Here is a 21,041-nt window from a genome sequence, read left to right as displayed (position 1 = left end):
ATAATGAACCTGCATTATCAGCTTAAAGCATTTCATCAAGGAGAATTAGGAATGTGGGGCTACATATATCAAGTTAAAGAGATATGTGATGCCTTAGCGTCGTGCGACAGTCCAGTGTCGGAGTTGGAGCACATTGCAACCATACTGAATGGGCTGTCAATTGAATACAGACCGATGGTGACTGTACTTTCAGCTAGCGGTGATGCCTTAACTCTGGAAGGGGTCGTGTTTGTCCTCATTGATGCTGAGACTCAGCAAATGAACTTTAGTAGGTTTGACAACATTACAGCTGTAGCTAATGTTGCTTAAGTAAAAACGTCCATGGATGAAAGAACCGCTCGATTTTCTAGACAAGATCAAACTGCATCAGAGAGGCATGATACCTATAATGGTCAAGCTGGTCGTGGTCGAGGGTGTGTCAAGATGCAGTGCCAGTTGTGTGGCAAGAATGGTCACCTTGTGAATAGGTGTTGGTACAGGTTCGATAAGTCGTTCTCAGGTGTGGATGAATCTGATCTGAGAAGTTCTGACTCAAGGAGTTCGTTTAAGGAACGCGTACCCACAGCTAATGTTTGTCATTACAATTCTAATAAGTGTTCGTGTGCGAGTAGACCGGATGGAGGTGCAGCTGGGCTCAACGATCAAGAATGGTTCAAGCCTATTGCAAATGTGGTTGCTATGACTTTAACTCTTGGTTCATGGTTTGTTGATTCAGGGGTGACACATCATATTACGCCTGATATCACAGAACTAGTGGATGGCTCAGATTATACAGGGGCTGGTAAGCTGACTGTAGGCAACGGTAATGGTTTGTCTATTACTAAAGTTGGTCAAGCTTCTATTTGTAATGCTTCGCGTGCTTTAATATTAAGTGAATTGTTACATGTGCCTTCCATTACTAAGAAATTAGTGTCGGTTTCCAAGCTTGCTAGGGATAATGAAGTATTCTTGGAGTTTCATGCTGATTACTGTGTGGTTCGGGATGAGAGAAATGGTAATGTGTTGCTGCGAGGAAGAGAGGTTGGTGGCTTATATGAGTTCGGTGCTGCTTTATTTACTCGTGGCCGAGCTGCTGAAGCAAATATAGTGTTTAGCTCTAGTAATGACTATGTACTATGGCATGATCGTCTAGGTCATCCATCTTATAAAATTTTACTGCAAGTTTGCAAGATGTGTAATATTACTCTGCCAAACAATTTGAATAAAGACTTGCTTCCAGTATGCGTTTCATGTCATTTGGGTTAAAGTCATAGGCTGCCGTTTTATGCGTCTGAGACTCGATATGAACAACCATTTCAGCTGGTTTTCTCTGATTTATGGGGTCCAAGTCACATTGAATCAAATGGTTTCAGATACTATGTGTATTTTGTAGATGCCTTTTCGAGGCATTCTTGGGTGTATCTGCTGAAGAACAAAGGGCAAACAGTTCATGCCTTTCAACTGTTTCAAAGGCTGGTTCGGAATCAATTTGGACAAGAGGTTAAGGCTGTGCAGACTGATTGGGGAGGTGAGTACCGATCTCTGTCAGCCTTGCTTGCCCAATGTGGGATTCAGCACCGAGTGACTTGTCCTCATACGTTCTAACAGAATGGGGTTGTCGAGATAAAACACATGAACTTATTTGAAATAGCGCTAACTCTATTAGCTCGAGCCTCATTACCTTTAAAAATATTGGTCCTTTGCACTTATTCAACAGGCTATCAACTAAGGTCCTTCAAGGTTGTACTCTATTTGAAAAATTGTTTAGGAAGCCCCCTACATATGATCATTTAAGGGTCTTTGGTTGTAGGTGTTTTCCTCATCTGCGGGTATTTCAACCCTATAAGCTCGTATACAGGTCACAATCATGCGTGTTTTTGGGTTATAGCATAAGTCTTTGAGGGTACCAATGCTTAGCGACCGATGGACGAGTGTATGTGTCTCGGCATGTCGTTTTCGATGAACGTGAGTTTCTGTTTGCTAAGTCTAGAGCTGTAACGAATGTAATTACTGCAGGAAGTACGTGTAATGGCAATCCACTGATCATGGTTCATGGTGCTCAACGTGTCTGTGGTAATTCCGCACGAGCAGTTGTGTAAGAAGCTAGATATGCTCTGGTATGCACTGGGGAAGTACCAGAGGATACTGAGGTTGGAGCTTCTAGCAGTAAGGTGAATCAGCATACTGAGAGTTGTAGTGTTGGTGAAAGCCAAAATGATAGCTTGGTGGCAGAGAATAAACAAATTGAAAATGACAGTGTTGGTGAAAGTCATAATGATAGCTTGGTGGGAGTGATGCAAGATCAGGTGTTAGATAATGAGGCAGGTTGTGTTGCAAATACTTCAGGTCATGTTGGGGCTGCCTCAGTATGCCCCTCGGTACAAAATGGCCATCCAATGGTCACTCGTAGTAAATGAGGAATCTTCAAACCAAAGGCGTTTGTTGCACAGAATCGAGGTGATGATGGAGAGCCGTGCTCGGTAGCTCAGGCACTTCAAGATTCGTAGTGGAGGGAGGCAGTGCTGGCTGAGTACGATGCGTTGGTCAGGAATGGTACTTGGATGCTAGAACCACTACCAAAAGGGCAAGCAACTGTCGGGTGTAAGTGGTTGTTCAAGGTCAAATTCAATGCAAATGGATCTGTGTTGAAGCATAAGGCGCATCTTGTGGCAAGAGGTTACTCACAAGTACCTGGCCATGATTTCAGCGATACGTTTAGCCCGATCGTGAAGATAACTACAGTAAATATGGTGTTGTCCCTAGCAATGGCTCGTGGTTGGAGTTTGAGGTAGGTGGACGTTAATAATGCGTTCTTGAATGGCGAGCTTAGAGAAGAGGTATACATGGTTCAGCCACCAGGGTTTGAACGAGTGGCTAGTGATGGCACTCGGTTGGTGTGCAGGCTAAATAAAGCCTTGTATGGGTTGCGTCAAGCACCACACATGTGGTATTCTAAGCTGCGTAATTTTTTGCTGGAGCTCGGGTTCTGTGGGAAGACAGCTGATGCGTCATTGTTTGTTCGCCGATTGGGTGGTGTTCGTGTGATGGTGCTTGTTTATGTTGACGATATTATTATCACTGGTGAGTCTAATATTGATGTTAATGAGGTTGTTAGCTTGCTTGGTAAAAAAAATTCGTTGAAAGATTTGGGAGAGCTGGGGTATTTCCTTGGTGTTTAAGTACATAGGACTTCTGAGCAGTTGGTACTTAGCCAACGTAAGTTCATTCGGGGGCTACTGGAACATACTGGTATGCTTGGTGCTAAGCCTGCACCTACGCCAATGGTGGTTTCACCAAAGTTGACTATTGATGCTGGGAAGCCACTCTCGGATGCATGGTTGTATCGAAGCATAGTTGGCTCTTTATTATACTTGTGTCATACGAGGCCAGATATCGCATTTAGCGTTAATCGTGTTGCTCAGTACATGCATCGGCCTTGTGATAGTCATTGGTTGGCTGTTAAGAGAATATTGCGTTACTTGAATAGAACACTTGATTGTGGCCTGATGTTTAGACGATCGTCTGCGTCTGAAGTTTGCTGTGTAACTGCGTTTGCAGATGCTGACTGGGCTAGTAACGTCGATGATCGACGGTCAGTTTCTGGCTCGTATGTATTTCTTGGCTGTAATTTGGTCTCGTGGAGTGCAAAAAGGCAAAAAGTTATGGCTCGTTCGACAACAGAAGCTGAATACCGTAGTATTGCAGATACTGTTGCTGAGGTGGTTTGGGTTAAGTCCTTGCTAGCAGACATGGGTGAAGCAGTCGATGCAGTCCCAGTTGTGTGGAGTGATAATACGAGCGCTATTGCCATGAGTGCGAATCCGGTGTTTCATGCACGATCGAAACATATAGAATTGGATATTCACTTTGTGCGTGAGAAAGTAGAGTGTGGGGACGTTCGTGTGAATTACGTACCAATAGAGCATAAAGTTGCGGATGGAATGACCAAACCATTGGCTAAGTCGGCACACATTCTGTTTAGTTAGAAAGCTCAGATAGAAAAAACGCGAACAGCTGAGAAGGACGGGGAGAATGTTGAAGCATGACTACATGCTTATGTGCAGTATGGCTTGAAGTGTGTGTGTGCAAGCTGTTAGTGTGCAGTTGGTTAGTTAGTTAGAATGGTTAGGAGCAGTTATGAGGTTGTTAAGGTTGTAAGCCTGTGTATAAATGTACTGAGTAGTATTGGTTAATACACACGTTTTGTATCTTCTTGATAATCTTCAAGACTCTTGTGCATAAACTTCAACATCAACCTAGTTTGCTTTATTCGCAAACGTCAAAATTTGAACCCTGACTATACTTAAGGAATTTACTATCTCATCTCACTAGACTAACTTGTTGTTTATAATGTATTACATCAAAATAACTTTAAACATTCAATTGATATATATAAATTTATGAGTAATTAAACATGGTTACTTAAATTTTTACAGTCTTGACTATATAACAAATGAACATTAAATAAATAATTTCATATCATCATTTTAATGTCAATAAATTTAGACCTGCGGGAAGAGATTAAATAAAAATAGAAAATTACATATAAAATTTCACCATAACAAATAGATTAAAACCATAATTAAAACAAACAAAAAATACAAATTTCATCGTAAGATAACAAAACCTCTTTAAACAACTCGAGGGGGCAAATGCAACTATAATTACAACTTTATATATATGAAAGGGAAAAAAATAAAAATTCAACCCCTTATAATATCCATGTATATAGAACCCTAATCAATCCAATATCGAAAAACTTCAACGATTCTTCGTGATATATGTGCAAGGAGTTGAACTCATAATTACGAGCTTATGTAGTTTTATTTTTTAAAATAAGTTTGAATTTTAAATCATAATTAAAAAATCATTACATTCTAAAGTATTTGGTCCGGTCCGAACCCTAAACTTATGAAACAATCGATTACTTCACTTAGGATAATAAATTCAGATATTTGTAGATATTGGATCCAAGTTGTAATTGTCACTGGCTTTGCTGTTGACGTCCTTGCCAAGTCCAAACTACATCTTGCAACGACGGCTTCAGTTCCCGGTTACAGAAATTCTTATATTCCAAAGTATCTCCCGACGTTTTGTTCAGCTCCACCACATGGAACGACGGCGTAACCTCGAAGATCTCGGCATCAATCGCTAATTGTCCTTTCCGTCCTTCTTTGATCCCTTGTAACCTCAACTTTCCTTCGTCGTTCCTGATATTGAAACTCTCGTTCCGAGCTATTTGTTCGAACCTCGAAACGATGTCGTCGGTCCCTTTTTTTGTGGTGAACCGGGACGAGTTGCATTGGTTCCAGTCTTCAAATAAGTCGGATAAATCAAATCCTTGGGAGAGGGATATAATGTCGAAAGCATGTAAAATCAACGAGATAATGTTGTTGGAAAAAAAAATTTACGAGATAATGCGTTCCAACAATTAATTGTTGAGATAGGGTGAAATCTACAGTTCAAACGTATGTCGCCAGGCGCTCTGGGCGACCAAAGAGGTCGCCATACCCTACCTATATCGGTAATTAGGCTTTTACCCGAAACCCTAAACTAAGTAACAATCTCGCCAGTTTGGTCGCCGGGATCACATGGCGACCTATAAGGTCGCCCGACATACATGACGACCTCCATTTCAGCAGGGCGTGCATGGCGATTACCTAAATTTTTCTAAGTAACAATGATTTCTTATTTCGGTAATTAGGCTTTTTATCTAAAACACGACGACCTTCATTTCAGCAGGGCGTGCATGGCGATCTTCAACCATGCAAAGTGCAGCATCTCACCATAGCTCGCAGGAACGGCATGGCGACCTCCTTGGTCGCCAGGAGCATCTGGTGACGTACGTTCGAACTGTAGATTTCACTCTATCTCAACAATTAATTATTGGAACACATTATCTCGTGAATTTTTTTTTCCAACAACATTATCTCGTTGATTTTACCGTCGAAAGCATTATAAACGTTTGGTCGAATTGGACTCATCGGCCTCGGTGTTACCGAAGCCGATTCGTCTTCAGAGCTGGTTTCATAAGCCGAAGACGATGTTGATGAATAGAATGCTGCATGTATATCGCTGAACATTCTTCATCAGCTTCGCCGTCGTGATCCATTGACTCGGGTTCGGGGCCAGGATCCGAGAAAGAAGCTTCCGGACCTCCGGCGGCAACCAATTCGGGCACTTGAAATCACCTCGACAAATCTTTCTATACATTTCCATCAAGTTCTGGTCCTGAAACGGTAAAAAACCGGCCAAGAGAACGTAAAGAATAACCCCACAAGATCAAATGTCCGCCTTAGCTCCGTCGTAACCTTTCTTGTTTATAACCTCCGGCGCCACATACGCCGGCGTCCCGCACGTCTTGTGAAGAAGCCCGTCTTACCGGCGAGACTCCGTTAAAGAGCTCAACCCGAAATCCGAGACTTTCAAATTCCCATTCTCATCCAAAAGTAAATTCTCCGGCTTCAAATCACGGTGGTAAACGCCTCTGCTGTGACAAAAATCAGTCGCGGCCACCAGCTGCTGAAAGTAACGACGAGCAACATCTTCCTTGAGCTTCCCTTTCGCCACCTTGTTGAATAGCTCTCCGCCGCGAACATATCCCATCACGAAATAGATCTTCGACTTGCTCGCCATCACCTGGTACAATTGAACGACTTTGGGATGTTTGATGATCCTCATGACGGAGATTTCGCGTTTCGTTTGGGATGTTTGGGATGTTTGTCGATGACTTTATTGGCGCAGCTTTGGCAGGTGGTGATATTTCTTACATAATATTAAACCTTTGCAAACGTGCCTTGTCCTAGTAATCTCCCAAGCTCGAACCTTTGCATCAGTCCCTTTCTTCTCCATTGTAAATCCTTTTTCTACAGCTAAAACAGCATGAACAATTTAATATATAAAAAACAGGAAAAATCCTTTTTTTCAACAATTACTATGAGAGAAGGGGCTGATTCAACACAAATTTTGCGTTTTGTCCAATGATTTTTCTCCCTTGAATAGCACAAAACTTGGCTTATTCTTTGTAGAAAACCTGCAGGGAAAAGCTTTACCAGGGAAATCTGTGGTTTCCAAAATTAGTGAAAGAATTTGCTGGACGGTCATATATAGTTTGAAGAGATGCTGATAAATTGGATCGGTGATCGGACGGTTGTTATTTATTTTGTGAGGTAAACGTTTGGTTTTTCTTTTCATGCATGCATACGTAGGAAATTCTAACAAAAATGCTGATACTTCAGCTGCATTTAGGTTTTAATAGTAGAATTCTTCATGTTACTAAAAACATTTTCTTACACTTTTTTTAAAGAGAATAAATCGGTACAAAAATTATAATTTTGGTCTCGATTTTAAGATGTCATTGATGGTCTAAGGTTACTGAATCCGATTCGATTAGTTATTAAAGATGAGGATGAATTTTTAATATCATGGTAAAACTAATCTAAAACTATCCTATGATGAAAAGGAACATTGAAATTATTTATGGGTGTTGGTTTAAGTTGTTTGATTCACTGCAAATCCATTGTGTTTGATGAGAAATTTTAGTTGAAAATAGAAAAATAATGGAGGGGAGAGTTTCCCTCCTACCTCCTGTAACATACTTCATAATCGAATCCAATCATTTCAACAACTCAAGTCTGTTGAGAAGGAATGGTAGCTTGATTCTCAGATAAGGACTTCAGACTCTGATGATTTATTATCATTTTAAAATCTCTTCCTACTAATTAGAGGACCATTTCTTATCTGCAATCAACCCAATCAACATCTCCTTATATGTATATAACTTGATGCCTAATACCCAAACCCTTACTAAAATAAGATATATGAATTCTGAACAAGGAGAACTCACATGCCACAAGATGAAGCATCAATCTCAACAATAAACTCTTCTGATTTCTCAAAGGTTGTAGCGAAGTTTTCTGTTCAGTTCCAGACTAATTTCTTAAGCAAGTTAGTTAATGATTTTTCCATAATCCTATATCCCTTAATAAACCTCATTAAGTATTTAACAATCAACTATACACTGAACCATGGAACCCTTAATTCTTTATCACACCCCTTGAAGGGTATCACTAAAAAGTTAGTAATGAACATATACAGTACCCTACCAATAATATCTTCCGTGGCGAATCTCGAAAAATTTGAGAGTGAAAACATATATTAATAATAACACCTAAACCTTCTCTTCACTGGCAATCATAAAGCTTTAACTACAGTGGTAGAAAAACAGTTGAGTAGCACCTAAATCAAGTAAGGCAAAATTTCCCAATCCAAACCTTGATTCTCATTGTATCACAACTATTGGCACTCCATATTTTATGCAATGACAAGACATGATTCTCTAAACTCGTACCGTGAAAGATAGATTCCAACCTCTCTTTATAGTCCTCAAACGTATCCTCAACGGAGGATTCAAAAATATTTCTAAAGGTGCGAATATATATTAACAACATAAATTTTTTTATATAGAATGGATACAAATAAATTTCAGAATGAACACTATTAATAAAAACAAATAGTTACCATAAAAAATTCAAATTTTAAGATAATCACTTATCCATCCCAAAATACACTTGCATCTGCGAATGCACATCCCCATCAAACCCTTCCACCGATATATGATACAACTATAACTTAGGGTAATAATGGCCAGATGTATATTTGGCAGCACATAAAAAACATAACCCTTTCTCTCTTCTATCTTCAATCCCAGTAGAAGACAATTTACTTGAACTTTTAGAAATATTTTGTGGAATACATGTGGCTAGATGAACTGAAGGACTTGTAGAACCAACTAACATTTTAGTGGTAGAAGATATAAGAGTTGAGGCTGAAAAGCATAAAGGTAAGATCTAACAACTGTTGTTTTCGATTTTTTTGGGTATGAAACAAAATATACTCACGTCGATTTAAATTGCGATCGCGATCGAATTTTTGGTTATCTTATGTTTATTGTGATTACGAACATCATGGATGCTACTACGATCATTGTGAGTGTAGCAATTTACAATAATGATTTCGGACGACACCTTTACTACTATATAATTACTGTTATTTTGATAACAGACTGCTATTTAAATCTATGTCTAGTCGTTTGCCAGATGAAATGTCTAATAAATCGTTAGGCCGAACACAATTTAATATATAGTTTTCTCACTATTGTCATTAAAAATTATTTTCAAATACGAATCTTAGTTTTAAAAAAAATGTAAAGAAATTAAACATACAATGCTATGTTAGCTTTTTGTTCCATTCACAGACTTTATAACCACAAAATACATACATCTACTACAAATGGGTACAATCTCCCCCATTGATGAGTATAGTCAGAACACTTCCACAAATGGACAGTATATGTATATGTGAAAACAAATGAACCTAATCATGTAGTGATTTTGAAACCAAGTACAGCGAAATCACTTGTTTTTTTGCCTTTCTTGGGCTTAGGGTTATGTGTGCGTTGGGGGAAAAGATGAGAGAGACAAAGGAACTAGGGAACCTCCATTGATAAAATCTCAAGCTCAGCCCACCACAGTGGTGAAAGTCTTGGGGCTGCTTGGTTAGGTGCTATATTAAGAACTTCCCTCAATTTGGTACTCACATCCTCCATTGTCGGTCTTCGCTTCGGATCGCTTTGAATGCACTCTTGTATTACCTCGCAGGTTACTTCGAGTTCTTCGGTTTTGAATGATTGGAGTGTTGGATCAACCAACTTGATGAGACTCTGTTTATCATTCAAATATTGAGCAGCCTGCCAAAGTTTCATGATATTATTAGCTTGCCAACAACAACAAAAAACCAAGTGTTGAACATGTCTAGAGAAATTATTAGGTCATCAGGTGCAGGGACTGAGCTGGGATCAAACATCGACTAGGGCCAAATTACTTAACTTCAAAAATACAAGGACCTAATTTGTCTAATTATCTAATATTTCCGTCCCTGATTAGGTGTCATCCTAAACCATGGTACTCGGATTCAAGTGTGAGTGTAGAATACATGTACGCGTCCCGAAAAGGGACATTTTGAGAATCTTTGGAATGTCATATCTCGTTCTCATATCCGGGTACGAGTTAGACACGAGTACAAAAGAAAAATGAATAGTCAGGGTAAAATAGAACCTAAACACACCCAGTTCTCAATAGAGCCTTGCTCCTCAGAGTAAACAAGTTTCCCAAGTACGTGTAGAACATGGATATGTGCGGAACTATTGTACTTGGATACGGGTAAGAGTGTGGAACACGGGTATGTGTTTATACAAGTACTTTAAGAAAAATAGAGGTAGTAAAGTGGAACCAAAGCATACCCATTCTTCGATATGGCCTTGCTCCTTGGTGTAAACAAACTTTCCAGAAATGATTTCAAGTAACAATAGGCCAAAGCTGTAGACATTTGTTTCTGGATCAACAAGAAGTGCCAATGTAGAATTTTCTGGATCATCATCACCCGAGTTCTTTGATTTAATTAGCCCCTCAAAACCAAGAACATCCGCAACCTGCGTAAAAGGGGAAAGGGAATTGGGTGTTATTATAATGATAAGAACTTAATATAGTCAATACAGAGAGAAAATTGATGTACCTTTGCAGCATAATCATCTGTTAGAAGGACTGAAGTAGAGGTTAACTTTGGATGAGGCAAAGGAGGATTCAAATCATGGTGCAGATAAAGAAGACAATAAGCTACGCCCATCACAATTCTCATCCTTGCACTCCAATCAAGATGATCCATATAATCCTCTGAGAAAAAAAATGGATAACATTTAAGCTCACAAAGAATCAATATTGGATAACCGGAAAACATACATGAAAGTGATGAGTATTACCATGCAGATGCTCGTAAAGGGTTCCGCTAGGAGCATATTCAAACACCATCATCCTGCTGAAAGGTTCATCATCGACGCAGTAGCCAATAAGGTTGACAAAGTTCTTATGGTTAATTCGTGATATTCTGTCGATCTAGGTTGAGTTCCAATATAAGAATTGATTAAAGAGACTTGGGACAAAAAGTTATCAGAAGATTTACAAGCATGAAAAGTGATTTATGTTACGTTTGTATGTTGTGACTGTTAAAGCAACAAACCTTCCTCCGGAAAGTCATTTCCAAGGTCTTTGACCACTCTTTTGAAGACGAAACAGAGACTGCTGCAACGGCAATCTCGACCCCACTAGAAAGTGTCCCTTTATAAACTGTGCAACCATCAATTACCCAAACTATATTGCTAAAGTCTTCACAGGCTATATCCAGTTCTGGTCTGTTTAGCTTAGGCACCCCTGCAGTTCGAATAAACCAAAAATTAAAGTTTTTCTGCATTGATCATCAAGAAACACTTTTTGTAGTGCATATGAAGATGTAACTTGATGAAGAAAAGCCATCATGCTCACCAATAGACAGTTCCAATGATCAAACGATATATCTGACAAGTACCTGTAACAAAAGCTTTCTGCAGCTGGCCACTTATTCCAGTTTTCCAGGGACGTATGGATTTTGCTGCTCGTTTTCGGAACAAGAAAGTTAAGGCCAAAAATGCAAGAAAGGCAACCACACAGGCAATGATGAGGAGATATTTCCATCTATTTTCAGCAGTTGACTCTCCGTTAGAGCTTTGAGATGATTGGTCAACAAGCTTTGAATTAGTCTTCGTTCCCTTAGGCACAGCAGGGAAACTCCCACTACTTCTAGAAGACGGGAGAGCAATCATCTGTTCGTTGGAAGACATGGCAGAAGCAGGTGCAGCTGGGAGGTCCCTTAACTGCACAAGCAGTCTACGACGTTCCAAAGGGATGACAAGATTCCTTGTGTACCGGGTCATTTGTTGCTCAGATGAACCTACTTAAGAAAAATAGTATCATTGTTTCAGAAAAGCATACTTTGTAATTCAATGGACTGAGATTTTTGTAAATGTCCACTCACCAGGCACATCACCGCAGCAACTGTCATTACACTCATCCAGAGAGTCCTTTCGCAACTTGAACCTTGTAAGAAGGCAAATAAGTGAATAAAGAGAACAATAAGATGATTTTTTAAAATTTAAAAAGGAAAAATAGCATAATGAACAGTAAGAGTAAGACAGTGAATAGATATATGATAAGTTCATACCATTGTATTGACAAGTAATTCAGGTAACGTGTAAGAGCTCCTATAATCGGGATGAACAATGATCCTGCTCCATTAAGTTGTCTCCCACTGCTCTGCCACATGCTGTCAACTTAGGCAATAAGTAATCAGTAAACAAGAGGGGTAGAGCTCTTAATTAGTCTAATTAATCAGTTGAAAGAGAAACCATGCTATAGATGAAGCCACATGCCATGCATTCAATGTAAAATATCGACGGACTTTTTGTAGAAACAAGTAATCAGTAAACAAGAGGGATAGAGCTCTTAATTAGTCTAGGCTTATGAACTATTTCTTACATGAAATATAATATTTTGCTCTGTCCCGACTCCATAGTTTCAACAGTAGAATGATGCAAAGCAATGAATGACTCCTTGAACCTCGAGAATCATTCTAATTTATGAAACATGCATCTTCTAACTTAACCCTAGCCTGGGTGATTATGTAGTTATTCCATATAAATAAAGGTCAATGAACAATTGGGTAAGAAAATGGGGTGGATAAGTCTACATTCCTGACTAAGGGAAGGGGATCAGCCAACACAAGCAATAATCATTACTGCAACAAATATGCTCTTACCAAAGTCCAAACTTTCTATTTGCACAGCCAATTCCGGTAGCAAATATCGACGTGAGAGTTCCATCAAGCTGCAGTTTGGAGAGCAGTTTTAGCCTCCCAGGGTCTGAAGGAATGCTGCCCTCGAATTTGTTATCATAAAGTAACCTAAAGTAGAAGGAAATGTATCAAAGAATAAAACATTATGAACAACCTAAATAGATTTACAAAGTGAACTTACAAGCATTTTAGAGACAGTATATTTCCTATCTCAGCCGGAATTGTTCCGCCCAAGTTATTTTCCCTCAAATCCAATAACTCTAGCTTTGTAAGCTCTCCAAACTCCTTTGGAATGACACCAAAGAAGTGGTTTTTATAGAGCACACTGTTAATATAAACACCGAGAAAGATCAATCAAGTTAAGCAAGAACTAAAGGCATAACCAAATATAATATTGCATGTTATAAACTATATATAATGCTATTTGGTTTATAGGATTCCACACATTCAAGAAGTAAGTTAATCTATTGCAATGCATAAAACCAGGGGCTTATACAAGAAAGCTGATAAAGACTACCGCTAAATAAGAATTAAACAGTGAAAGATATGTCACAACTTTGTTTCCAGATAATATAGTTTAAATAAAGTAGTGATTTTATAATCATAAATCTGACAATCCCGACCAAGAAAATGAATGGAAGGCCACTAATTCAGCAGGAAATTGTGAATCTTACAGTGATCTTAAGTTGCTTAATTTCCCCAGCTCAGGTGTCAAAGTTCCATTCAAAGCAAGGGCACTCAAATCCCTAAAAGAAAAAAAACTGTCATCGAAACATTCATCCTTCATAGTTTACACCATAAAGCACTTCAAAACCAAAAACTGTTTCGGTAAAGACCTAGCTCACTTAGTGCGACCATTCTTTTTTTTTTCTTTGTGTGTGTGTGTGTGTGTGTGTGTAAACTCATGGTATCCCTAAGCCACATTAGACTTAAGACTAATCCCTTTCAGCACAGGAGTGGTTAAGGTAAAGCTCTCCCAATAAGTGCATTTCCCAGATTTCGAACTTAGAGTTCTCAACCAACAACTTGTTGGTCACTTAGTAAAGACAGTTCAGAAACTAAAATTTCAATTACCTACCAAATGAGGAACTTGGCTAGGATTCTTCTCTGAATATGTATATATATATATATATATGTTCATTAAAAGAATCATTTTAAAGAGCATAGAGGAATACAAAAGTACTTACAGCATTTGCACTTTACCATCAACACAATGGACCCCAAACCACAAGCACGGTGTGGTATCATTAGAATTCCAATTTGCAAATGAATCATAAGGATCAGAACCAATCTGAGCTCGAAATTCTAACAAAACCGATCCTGCATCTCCAAATCCGTTTCAAAATCAGACAAACAAGTAATGAAGGAAATCGAAGAGCAACATAAACACCACAATATGGAATTACCATCAGTGGAGATAGCCAGAGACTCTTGAATGATGAAACTCGGAACCAACAACAATAAATTTAAAAAATAAAATCCAATTGAATTCCATTTACCCCCCATTGCTATATGAATCAAATGCTGCAATGGCAAACAGCCAAATGCTATAAAGAAACGCCAGGTTTTCTTCATACAAAAGCTCCACCCCCCTCCTTCCAATCTCAGTCCACAAAACGAAACACCACCACCAACAACAACAACAAAATAGAAAAAATAAAATAAATAAAATAAAATCTCTTGTTCTTCTTTTCTTTCTTTTTTTTTGGTTTTTTTACTTCAAAACTATATTACAAAGAAAAGCAAATACATGTACATTGGTGATCATATCAGAGTTTCTCATTCCTTCAGCTCTTTTATCTGATATTACAACACCCTTCTTCTTGACAAGTGCATGTAAGTTATCAAAAGCTGAAACTTAACTTGAAAATCACCACAAAGGGTGCACAAATTTTGAAACTTTGTTTTCCCTCTGATGTTGTTGTAATGATAAAAATGGGATTTCTTCAAAAGGTAGGAATTTTAACAGGTGAGGGTGGTGGAGAAAAGAGATCCTTTTGATAAAAGTATAAAAAAGGCAGCAATGAGAATAAAAAAATGAAAAAATAGAATTTTGAAACAGCAAATTACACAAAAACTAAATGAATCAAAATGAAATAAACCCAGATCTTTTTTTCAAGTATACTCTTTTTGACATTAACCATGATGCTCTCTCTCCCTCTCAGCAATGGGGGTGGCTACAATCTTGGTTTTTTGTTTTTTGGTTTAATTTCTTACAATTTTTCCAGAGAATTTTCTACCCCTTTTTCTTTTTCTCTCCTATTTTTCCCTGGAAAATTGGAGCCCCCACCAGCCACCCCCCACAAACTGTGATTTTGTTTGTGTAATTGCTTTCTGTTATTCTATTTTTTTCTCTCATTGTTCTTTTATGGATCATACTAAGATTTGCCATTTTTTTAGGTGTTTAATCTTGGGGATTTAGGGTGGGGTCCACATAAAAGTAATAATTAATTTTAGTTTAATTAATTAATTAGTAATTAGTGTTGATAAGTACTGGCGGGAAAGATTAAGGGAATGAGAGGGGAGGGAACCTACGTAATTAAGGAACGGTGTATAGGGTTCCCAACTTCAGTTTTACTTGGATTCTCCTTTTCTATTTTCTTTATGAGTTAATTGCACCATACATCCCCAAATTATTAACTTTATTTTAAAATACTGTCTAAATTTTAAATATTCTACTTTCATCCCAAACTATACCCTCATTCGAAATTAGCCCCTATATTATTGAACATTCTAATAACAGAGGTAGTATATTAATCTAAATAATCTAAAAGCACTTTTTAAAAGTACTTCTTAAAAGCACTTCCTAAAAGCAATGCTAAACTAGAATCATTCAAAAGTTTAAGGATGTAATTAGAATATTCAAAATTTTGGGGATTAATATAGAATGAGGGTCACATTTTGGAAATAAATTTGAAATTTTAAAAAGTTTAGGGATAAATTTAGAACAACATTCATAGTTTTGGGATGAAACTATAATGTTTAAAAATTCATAGGCTAATTTAGAACGAAAGTCGTCGTTTAGGAATGTATAATGTAATCAACTCTTTTTTATGTTTTTATTACTTTATAACCTTTGACTAGACCCACAATTCACCATACTTAACAAAGTAGTTATATTAAATTTTCAATTAATGTTGTTTAAAGGAAGATTTGTATCCATTTTTATTTCTTTATAAAAAAAATAGCATACGTGGTAAAAATTATTTGTTAAGTTATTGAAAGTAAATGAGTTAATTACATCAAATATTCTCAAATTGTGATCATCATTCTAAATTAGTCCCTAAACTTTTAATGATTTTAAGTTCATCCTTAAACTATGACTTTCATTCTACATTAGTCCTCAAACTTTTGAACATTTCAATTCATCCCCAAATGATGACCTTCATTCTAAATTGGTCATCGAATTTTTTTAACAATTAAATTTCATCCCAAACTATACATATATACTATCACATCCCTTGTTAATAAAATCGTAAGGCCAAATCATATTATTAAATTTTTTAAATAATAAAAATTTAGGTTAAACTATGGTTGAAACTAACTACGTATTCGGATGAATTTAGGGATGAAATTGGAAGATTCAAAAGTTTGAGGATCAATTTAAAATGAGGTCATAGTTTGGGGTGAAATTGGAATGTTCAAAATTTTAGGGCCTAATGTAGAATGACAGTCTTTATTTAGGGATGAAATTAAAATATTCAAAAGTTTAAAAGAGTAATTTAGGGTAGGCTCTGGGATCTTCAACATGCCATTCAAACCAGCTAAACATCATGCCAATATAAACCATGGGAGAAGTAACACCAGGAATATAATCAAGCATAAAACGTACAAGGGGGCAATCACTTGAAGATTCCAAAGACTATATGAAACCTATGATACATGAACGCATGTGTAACTTGAAGCATAATAAGCAAAAAGTTAATTAAGATCAGAAAGAATGAAAAACCTGAAATGGAAAATGGGAGCGATGCAGGAAGCCATGAGAGATATAGAGAGAGAAATTAGTTGAACTTTTTTCAAGGAAAAAACAATGAAAAATGAAATATATATTATCACAACTCGATATTTATTTGTTTACGAATTTGTAACAGGATTTCCTTTTCGGAGAGCCCGCCATGTATGATTCAGCCATGGTAATTTTTTATGGTTGAATTTGAGTTTTATGATAATTTTATTGATTGTTTATCTTGCATATTTAGGGTGTTGATGTTCCACTAGGTAGGGTGTGATCTTCGATCATCGACTGTTACACCGTGAGCTTTGCAACATTTTTATAGTGGTTGTGTTGTTATATTCATCACTTGAAAAAAGAAGAGAGAAGAAAGACACTGATGATCAATTTGTTACAAATCAATAACGTTAGTGATCAATTTGTTACTTTTAAAATTTCAATGAAAAAAACGACAACTTACTCATTGAAGTTTTTTTTGGATTAATATTTTTTTTGTAGAAAACTATGCCATATTCTCATCATGTATGGATTGAGTGGGTACAAAAAACAGGGTTTTTTTATGAAAAGTTTAAATTTTAATATAAAATTTAAAAATTCATACCCAAATATAAAATTATACATTCTCCTTGATTTTCACTATTTTATGTAATAAGAAAATGATAAGAATGTGTGTTTTGCAAATAAACTGAAATAAAAACATAAAAATTGTTAAAAGTTTAAATTTTGTTGCAGTATTATATCCGTCAATTCCGTTTTAAAATTTAAAAGAGTGTTCTTTTAAAGAATTGAATAAATTAAAAATTAATTTGTATGTTCCATTAAAATTCTAAAAGTCAAACTAATCCAATCAAGATAAAAATAATACAATTCAATCATATTTAATTAAGTTTTCGCTTGACCAATTGGGTTATAAATTACATTTTTTTTACAAAGGGGTCACATTTTTTTCCTTAAACAACGATACAATTACATTGATCAACAATTATAACGAATACAAATTCAATCATTACAAGCATAATAAAAAAATTACAAATCATTAATGGGTAGTATACTCATTTTATATAAAAATGATATAAATACAATCATATTGATCGACAATTTCGTATGCCATCTATTTTCTCGTGTTATATAATCGTATCATATGTAATATTGTCAGATCTAATACGAGCATGGATCTCCATCCCCTGCTTTCTTACAAGTTATGGTGGTCTATCAACCAAAATTCTCTGCCCACTTCTGTCTCTAATCCTCTGATCTTTAAACTCTTTAAAAGTTCTAGGTAAAAGGTATCTCCGGCCAGGCGGGCTCACGGTCCAAAATGTTTTTGAAGTTTCTTGTTTGGGTTTGTCTCGAGTCGAATTACTGAATGGCAGTTTTTAAAAGTAACTATTGATCAGTCGTTAAATGAGATAATCGTCGAAATCCGATGCTTATTTTCGGAAAATACCGGGTTAATGGGTTGCCTGATTGCCTACAGATGAACTGGTAAATGCCAAATACCGTGCAAAACAAAGTCTTCATCTCATCTTATAGTTTACTTTTTACAATATACTTCAAGCGTAGTGGTATAACGCACTTGCAAGTAATTCATGGCTACAAGCTTGCAGAGATATACGAGGGAGACGATTCTTGTTGCTTAAGACTATCCGCTACATGAGCAATCACTCCGATGCCGGCATTATGAAACCATTCGTTTTTCACCTGAAACGGTATGGGGGTGATCATATGAGAAACCGAAAGGAAAAACAAATTTACAAATCAAAAGTTTTAAGATCGAAACAATACGTGTATGTTATTGTGCGCAAAGAAGGGCCAAAGCGCCGAATGGAAACTGACATCGACTTTTTTCCATCCCAATTTCTGTAAACCTTGTATCATCTCCTCTGTTAATGGAAGGGGTGCGTTATTGTCCGACAAGAATCATAATCATATGGATGATAGCCAAAATGGATTACCTTCCATGAGTTCATGGTATTCCACCGTATTTGTTGCATTGGGTGCATTCTGTGCCTCGGCCTTTGCTTTGGCAGCTTCCTGAGGAAAATGAGGGCCGTCAGAAGAAAATGGTGGACAGTACTCCACATCGACAACGTGTTTGTAACCATCCAAAGATCGTAGCGGGGGCTGCCAAATCCGTATAAATGTCAGGTGTATGCATGAAACTGGGACAACTCTTGTTCAGTACCATTAAAGTTTACCTTGACAAGTTCTTTCTCCCTCCTAATAGAGGATGTACGCCAACCAACCATATCTATTCGATGTCAAAGAAAGTGCCAGTCGGATAGCAGAGAGGAACGAGTAGAAAAGCAACATAGGTAGCTAAATATGGTAGAAGAGAAATGATTCGGAAGGATACGATCATAAGATACATTTGCATACAAAGTGCGAGACCTAAATGCACTGAGGGCAGTTCTGCAAGAATATAAATTATAATCATAAACTCGTTCATAGAAACAGCCTAGACTTGGCTCCGTGGTTTTCCCACTAGTTGAAGTATGAGATTCAAATCCACAACTTCCCCCCTCAAATATCATCACTTCATATCAAACGATAATGATGATGATGATGGTAGTAGTGGTAGTCACTGTAAAAGCTCAATTTACGTACAAAAATTTTCCGTCTTCACAATCAGATGCCATCCTCAGAAGCAGTGGTGGTCTGCTGGGTTTGTCATCAGTAAGAAATAGTTGTTTACCGGTTCGACCAAAAATAACTGGTGCAATTGGTGGGGCAAGTTTCTCTAGAAAAGGAACTCCTAAGAGAAATGGAAGCTGAGGCACCACAAAGAGTAATGTTAGAAACTGCAATGTGCATACCAAAAGATGATCATTTGAACTCTAAGACATTATGAAATAAACTTGATAGCCAACAACATCGAGAACTAACTTGCTTTCTCCCTCGGACCCCAAGATGTGGTGTAGCCAAGGTAATAAAACTGACTGGCTCTAGTCCAGCAATCATTCCTCGTCTTGAAGGGGATAAAGTTTGTAAATTTCCATCTGAAGAATCAGTTCCATTATCAGACTGGGTACCACTTGAGTCACTTTCTGAATAAAGAACAGCAACTGCATATCTTGCAAACAAGCCCCCAAGAGAATGAGCTAAAACGGAAATCCTTTTCAGGCTTTCGGTCTTCTTTACAACTTGCAGAACCTATTAAACCGAAACAAGGTGAAGGGAGTAATCAACACTGCAGCAAACTAAAAGTCCTTCCACGAAAGATGGAATTAACAACTCACTTCAAGCGCTAAGCGCTTCCCAGCTCCATCAACCCCGGCAAAGGTTTTAGTATGGCTGTTAACCGAACTTGCTGCAACAAATTATTACATAAATAAGGAGCAATAGATTATCTCTATACATACAATTTACATGAGATTGAAGATATGAACAAATACCATAAATCAGAAAGGTTCTCCCAAGCCGCCTTTTCAACTCCGCCTCTGCATATGTCCAATCACTAGGACTGCATTAAGGAAATGTTCCAACCAATTTGACATCCATAACACATCACATTTTAGCATCAGTTATTCGTTCAACACTAGTATGCATTCAAATTCATGTATGCAACTACATCCAGTCACATAGTCATCAATCAAATACCTAGCCAAGATGCCATGAACAAGAACAAGAAGGTGATCGGGCTCGTTTTTTCCATTCCCAACGTGGTTGGAAGCGACAAAGTCTCCATGAGTAGTGGTACTCATTGCTTGGGCTCTAAAGCCTTGATGTCTCCAATTACTATTTGTTACTTAAAAATGTTTACAAACAAAATCAAGAATCAGCTAAACAGAAACGGTAATATCAAGAATTCAAAATGACCATTAATGCAATTTTTTCACTTTCATCACCAATTAACATATTTCAAGTCCCTAAATTCCTAACTGAATCTCAATTCCTCGGAAAAAAAACAATGAAATTCCTTTTCATTTTCTTTTAATATAATCAATCACTCACTTTAGCACAACTTGAATTATTTTTTTACTTCGACTTAAGAGTATAATCACAATTTCAATTACAAATAGTACAACATAAAAATAACTACAACCAGAATCTAGTAAAATACAATCAGAGTAATAACCGAAATAAATTCGAATCTAGATCAGAATAAATTCGAGCGTAACTCACTAATAGTAACACTTAAACTAAATTAAAATACCACATCTCTAGCAGTAGAATCAAATCACGGATCCCAAAATATCAAATTGAAATAAAAGAACGTTACCGGAAGAGAAATTCAAATTGTTGGAAGAAGAAGAACTGGAACCGATAAAACCGGTTCTGAAGCTGCAATTATCGCTATTATTACTGAAAATCGGAGAAAACACACATCCTGCTTGAATCAAAGAGGCCATTGCCATCTGTTATCTTCTATTTATATATATTATAT

At 37.1% G+C, this 21,041-nt stretch overlaps 2 protein-coding genes and 1 pseudogene across 2 annotated transcripts; all 3 read right to left on the bottom strand.

Moving 5' to 3' along the window:
- Positions 1–4,951: 4,951 nt before the first annotated feature.
- On the bottom strand, positions 4,952–6,812 carry LOC120146809 (annotated as a pseudogene).
- A 2,623-nt stretch (positions 6,813–9,435) lies between these two features.
- On the bottom strand, positions 9,436–14,360 carry LOC120146810 (protein MALE DISCOVERER 2-like). The gene is made up of 13 exons (XM_039160302.1): positions 14,106–14,360; positions 13,887–14,019; positions 13,374–13,445; positions 12,881–13,024; positions 12,664–12,807; positions 12,070–12,171; positions 11,884–11,945; positions 11,398–11,799; positions 11,053–11,243; positions 10,796–10,928; positions 10,552–10,709; positions 10,280–10,468; positions 9,436–9,727 (listed from the first exon to the last, which is right to left on the bottom strand). The coding sequence occupies exons 1-13, from the start codon at positions 14,272–14,274 to the stop codon at positions 9,467–9,469; spliced, it is 2,160 nt and encodes a 719-aa protein (XP_039016233.1). The 5' UTR covers positions 14,275–14,360; the 3' UTR covers positions 9,436–9,466.
- A 3,793-nt stretch (positions 14,361–18,153) lies between these two features.
- LOC120146807 lies at positions 18,154–21,041 on the bottom strand. The gene is made up of 11 exons (XM_039160300.1): positions 20,877–21,041; positions 20,255–20,402; positions 20,050–20,117; positions 19,894–19,964; positions 19,541–19,807; positions 19,262–19,425; positions 19,011–19,066; positions 18,853–18,905; positions 18,610–18,778; positions 18,440–18,537; positions 18,154–18,355 (listed from the first exon to the last, which is right to left on the bottom strand). Exons 1-11 carry the CDS (start codon positions 21,010–21,012, stop codon positions 18,248–18,250), a joined length of 1,338 nt encoding a protein of 445 aa, XP_039016231.1. The 5' UTR covers positions 21,013–21,041; the 3' UTR covers positions 18,154–18,247.

Source organism: Hibiscus syriacus, unplaced genomic scaffold (genome assembly GCF_006381635.1).
Source record: "Hibiscus syriacus cultivar Baekdansim isolate YM2019G1 unplaced genomic scaffold, ASM638163v2 tig00110931_pilon, whole genome shotgun sequence".
NCBI classification, from domain to species: domain Eukaryota; kingdom Viridiplantae; phylum Streptophyta; class Magnoliopsida; order Malvales; family Malvaceae; genus Hibiscus; species Hibiscus syriacus.
This window is presented reverse-complemented; position numbering and strand designations above follow the sequence as displayed.

Coding starts and splice junctions, on each gene's coding strand:
- LOC120146810 (XM_039160302.1), bottom strand. CDS start 14,274: ATGAAGAAAACCTGGCGTTTCTTTATAGCATTTGGCTGTTTGCCATTG. Junction 12,172..12,663: donor AATAGAAAGTTTGGACTTTG/GTAAGAGCATAT, acceptor CTAAGTTGACAG/CATGTGGCAGAGCAGTGGGA. Junction 10,469..10,551: donor CAGATGATTATGCTGCAAAG/GTACATCAATTT, acceptor CCTTTTACGCAG/GTTGCGGATGTTCTTGGTTT.
- LOC120146807 (XM_039160300.1), bottom strand. CDS start 21,012: ATGGCAATGGCCTCTTTGATTCAAGCAGGATGTGTGTTTTCTCCGATT. Junction 19,965..20,049: donor GAGAACCTTTCTGATTTATG/GTATTTGTTCAT, acceptor AATTTGTTGCAG/CAAGTTCGGTTAACAGCCAT. Junction 18,356..18,439: donor TTGCGCACAATAACATACAC/GTATTGTTTCGA, acceptor ATACCGTTTCAG/GTGAAAAACGAATGGTTTCA.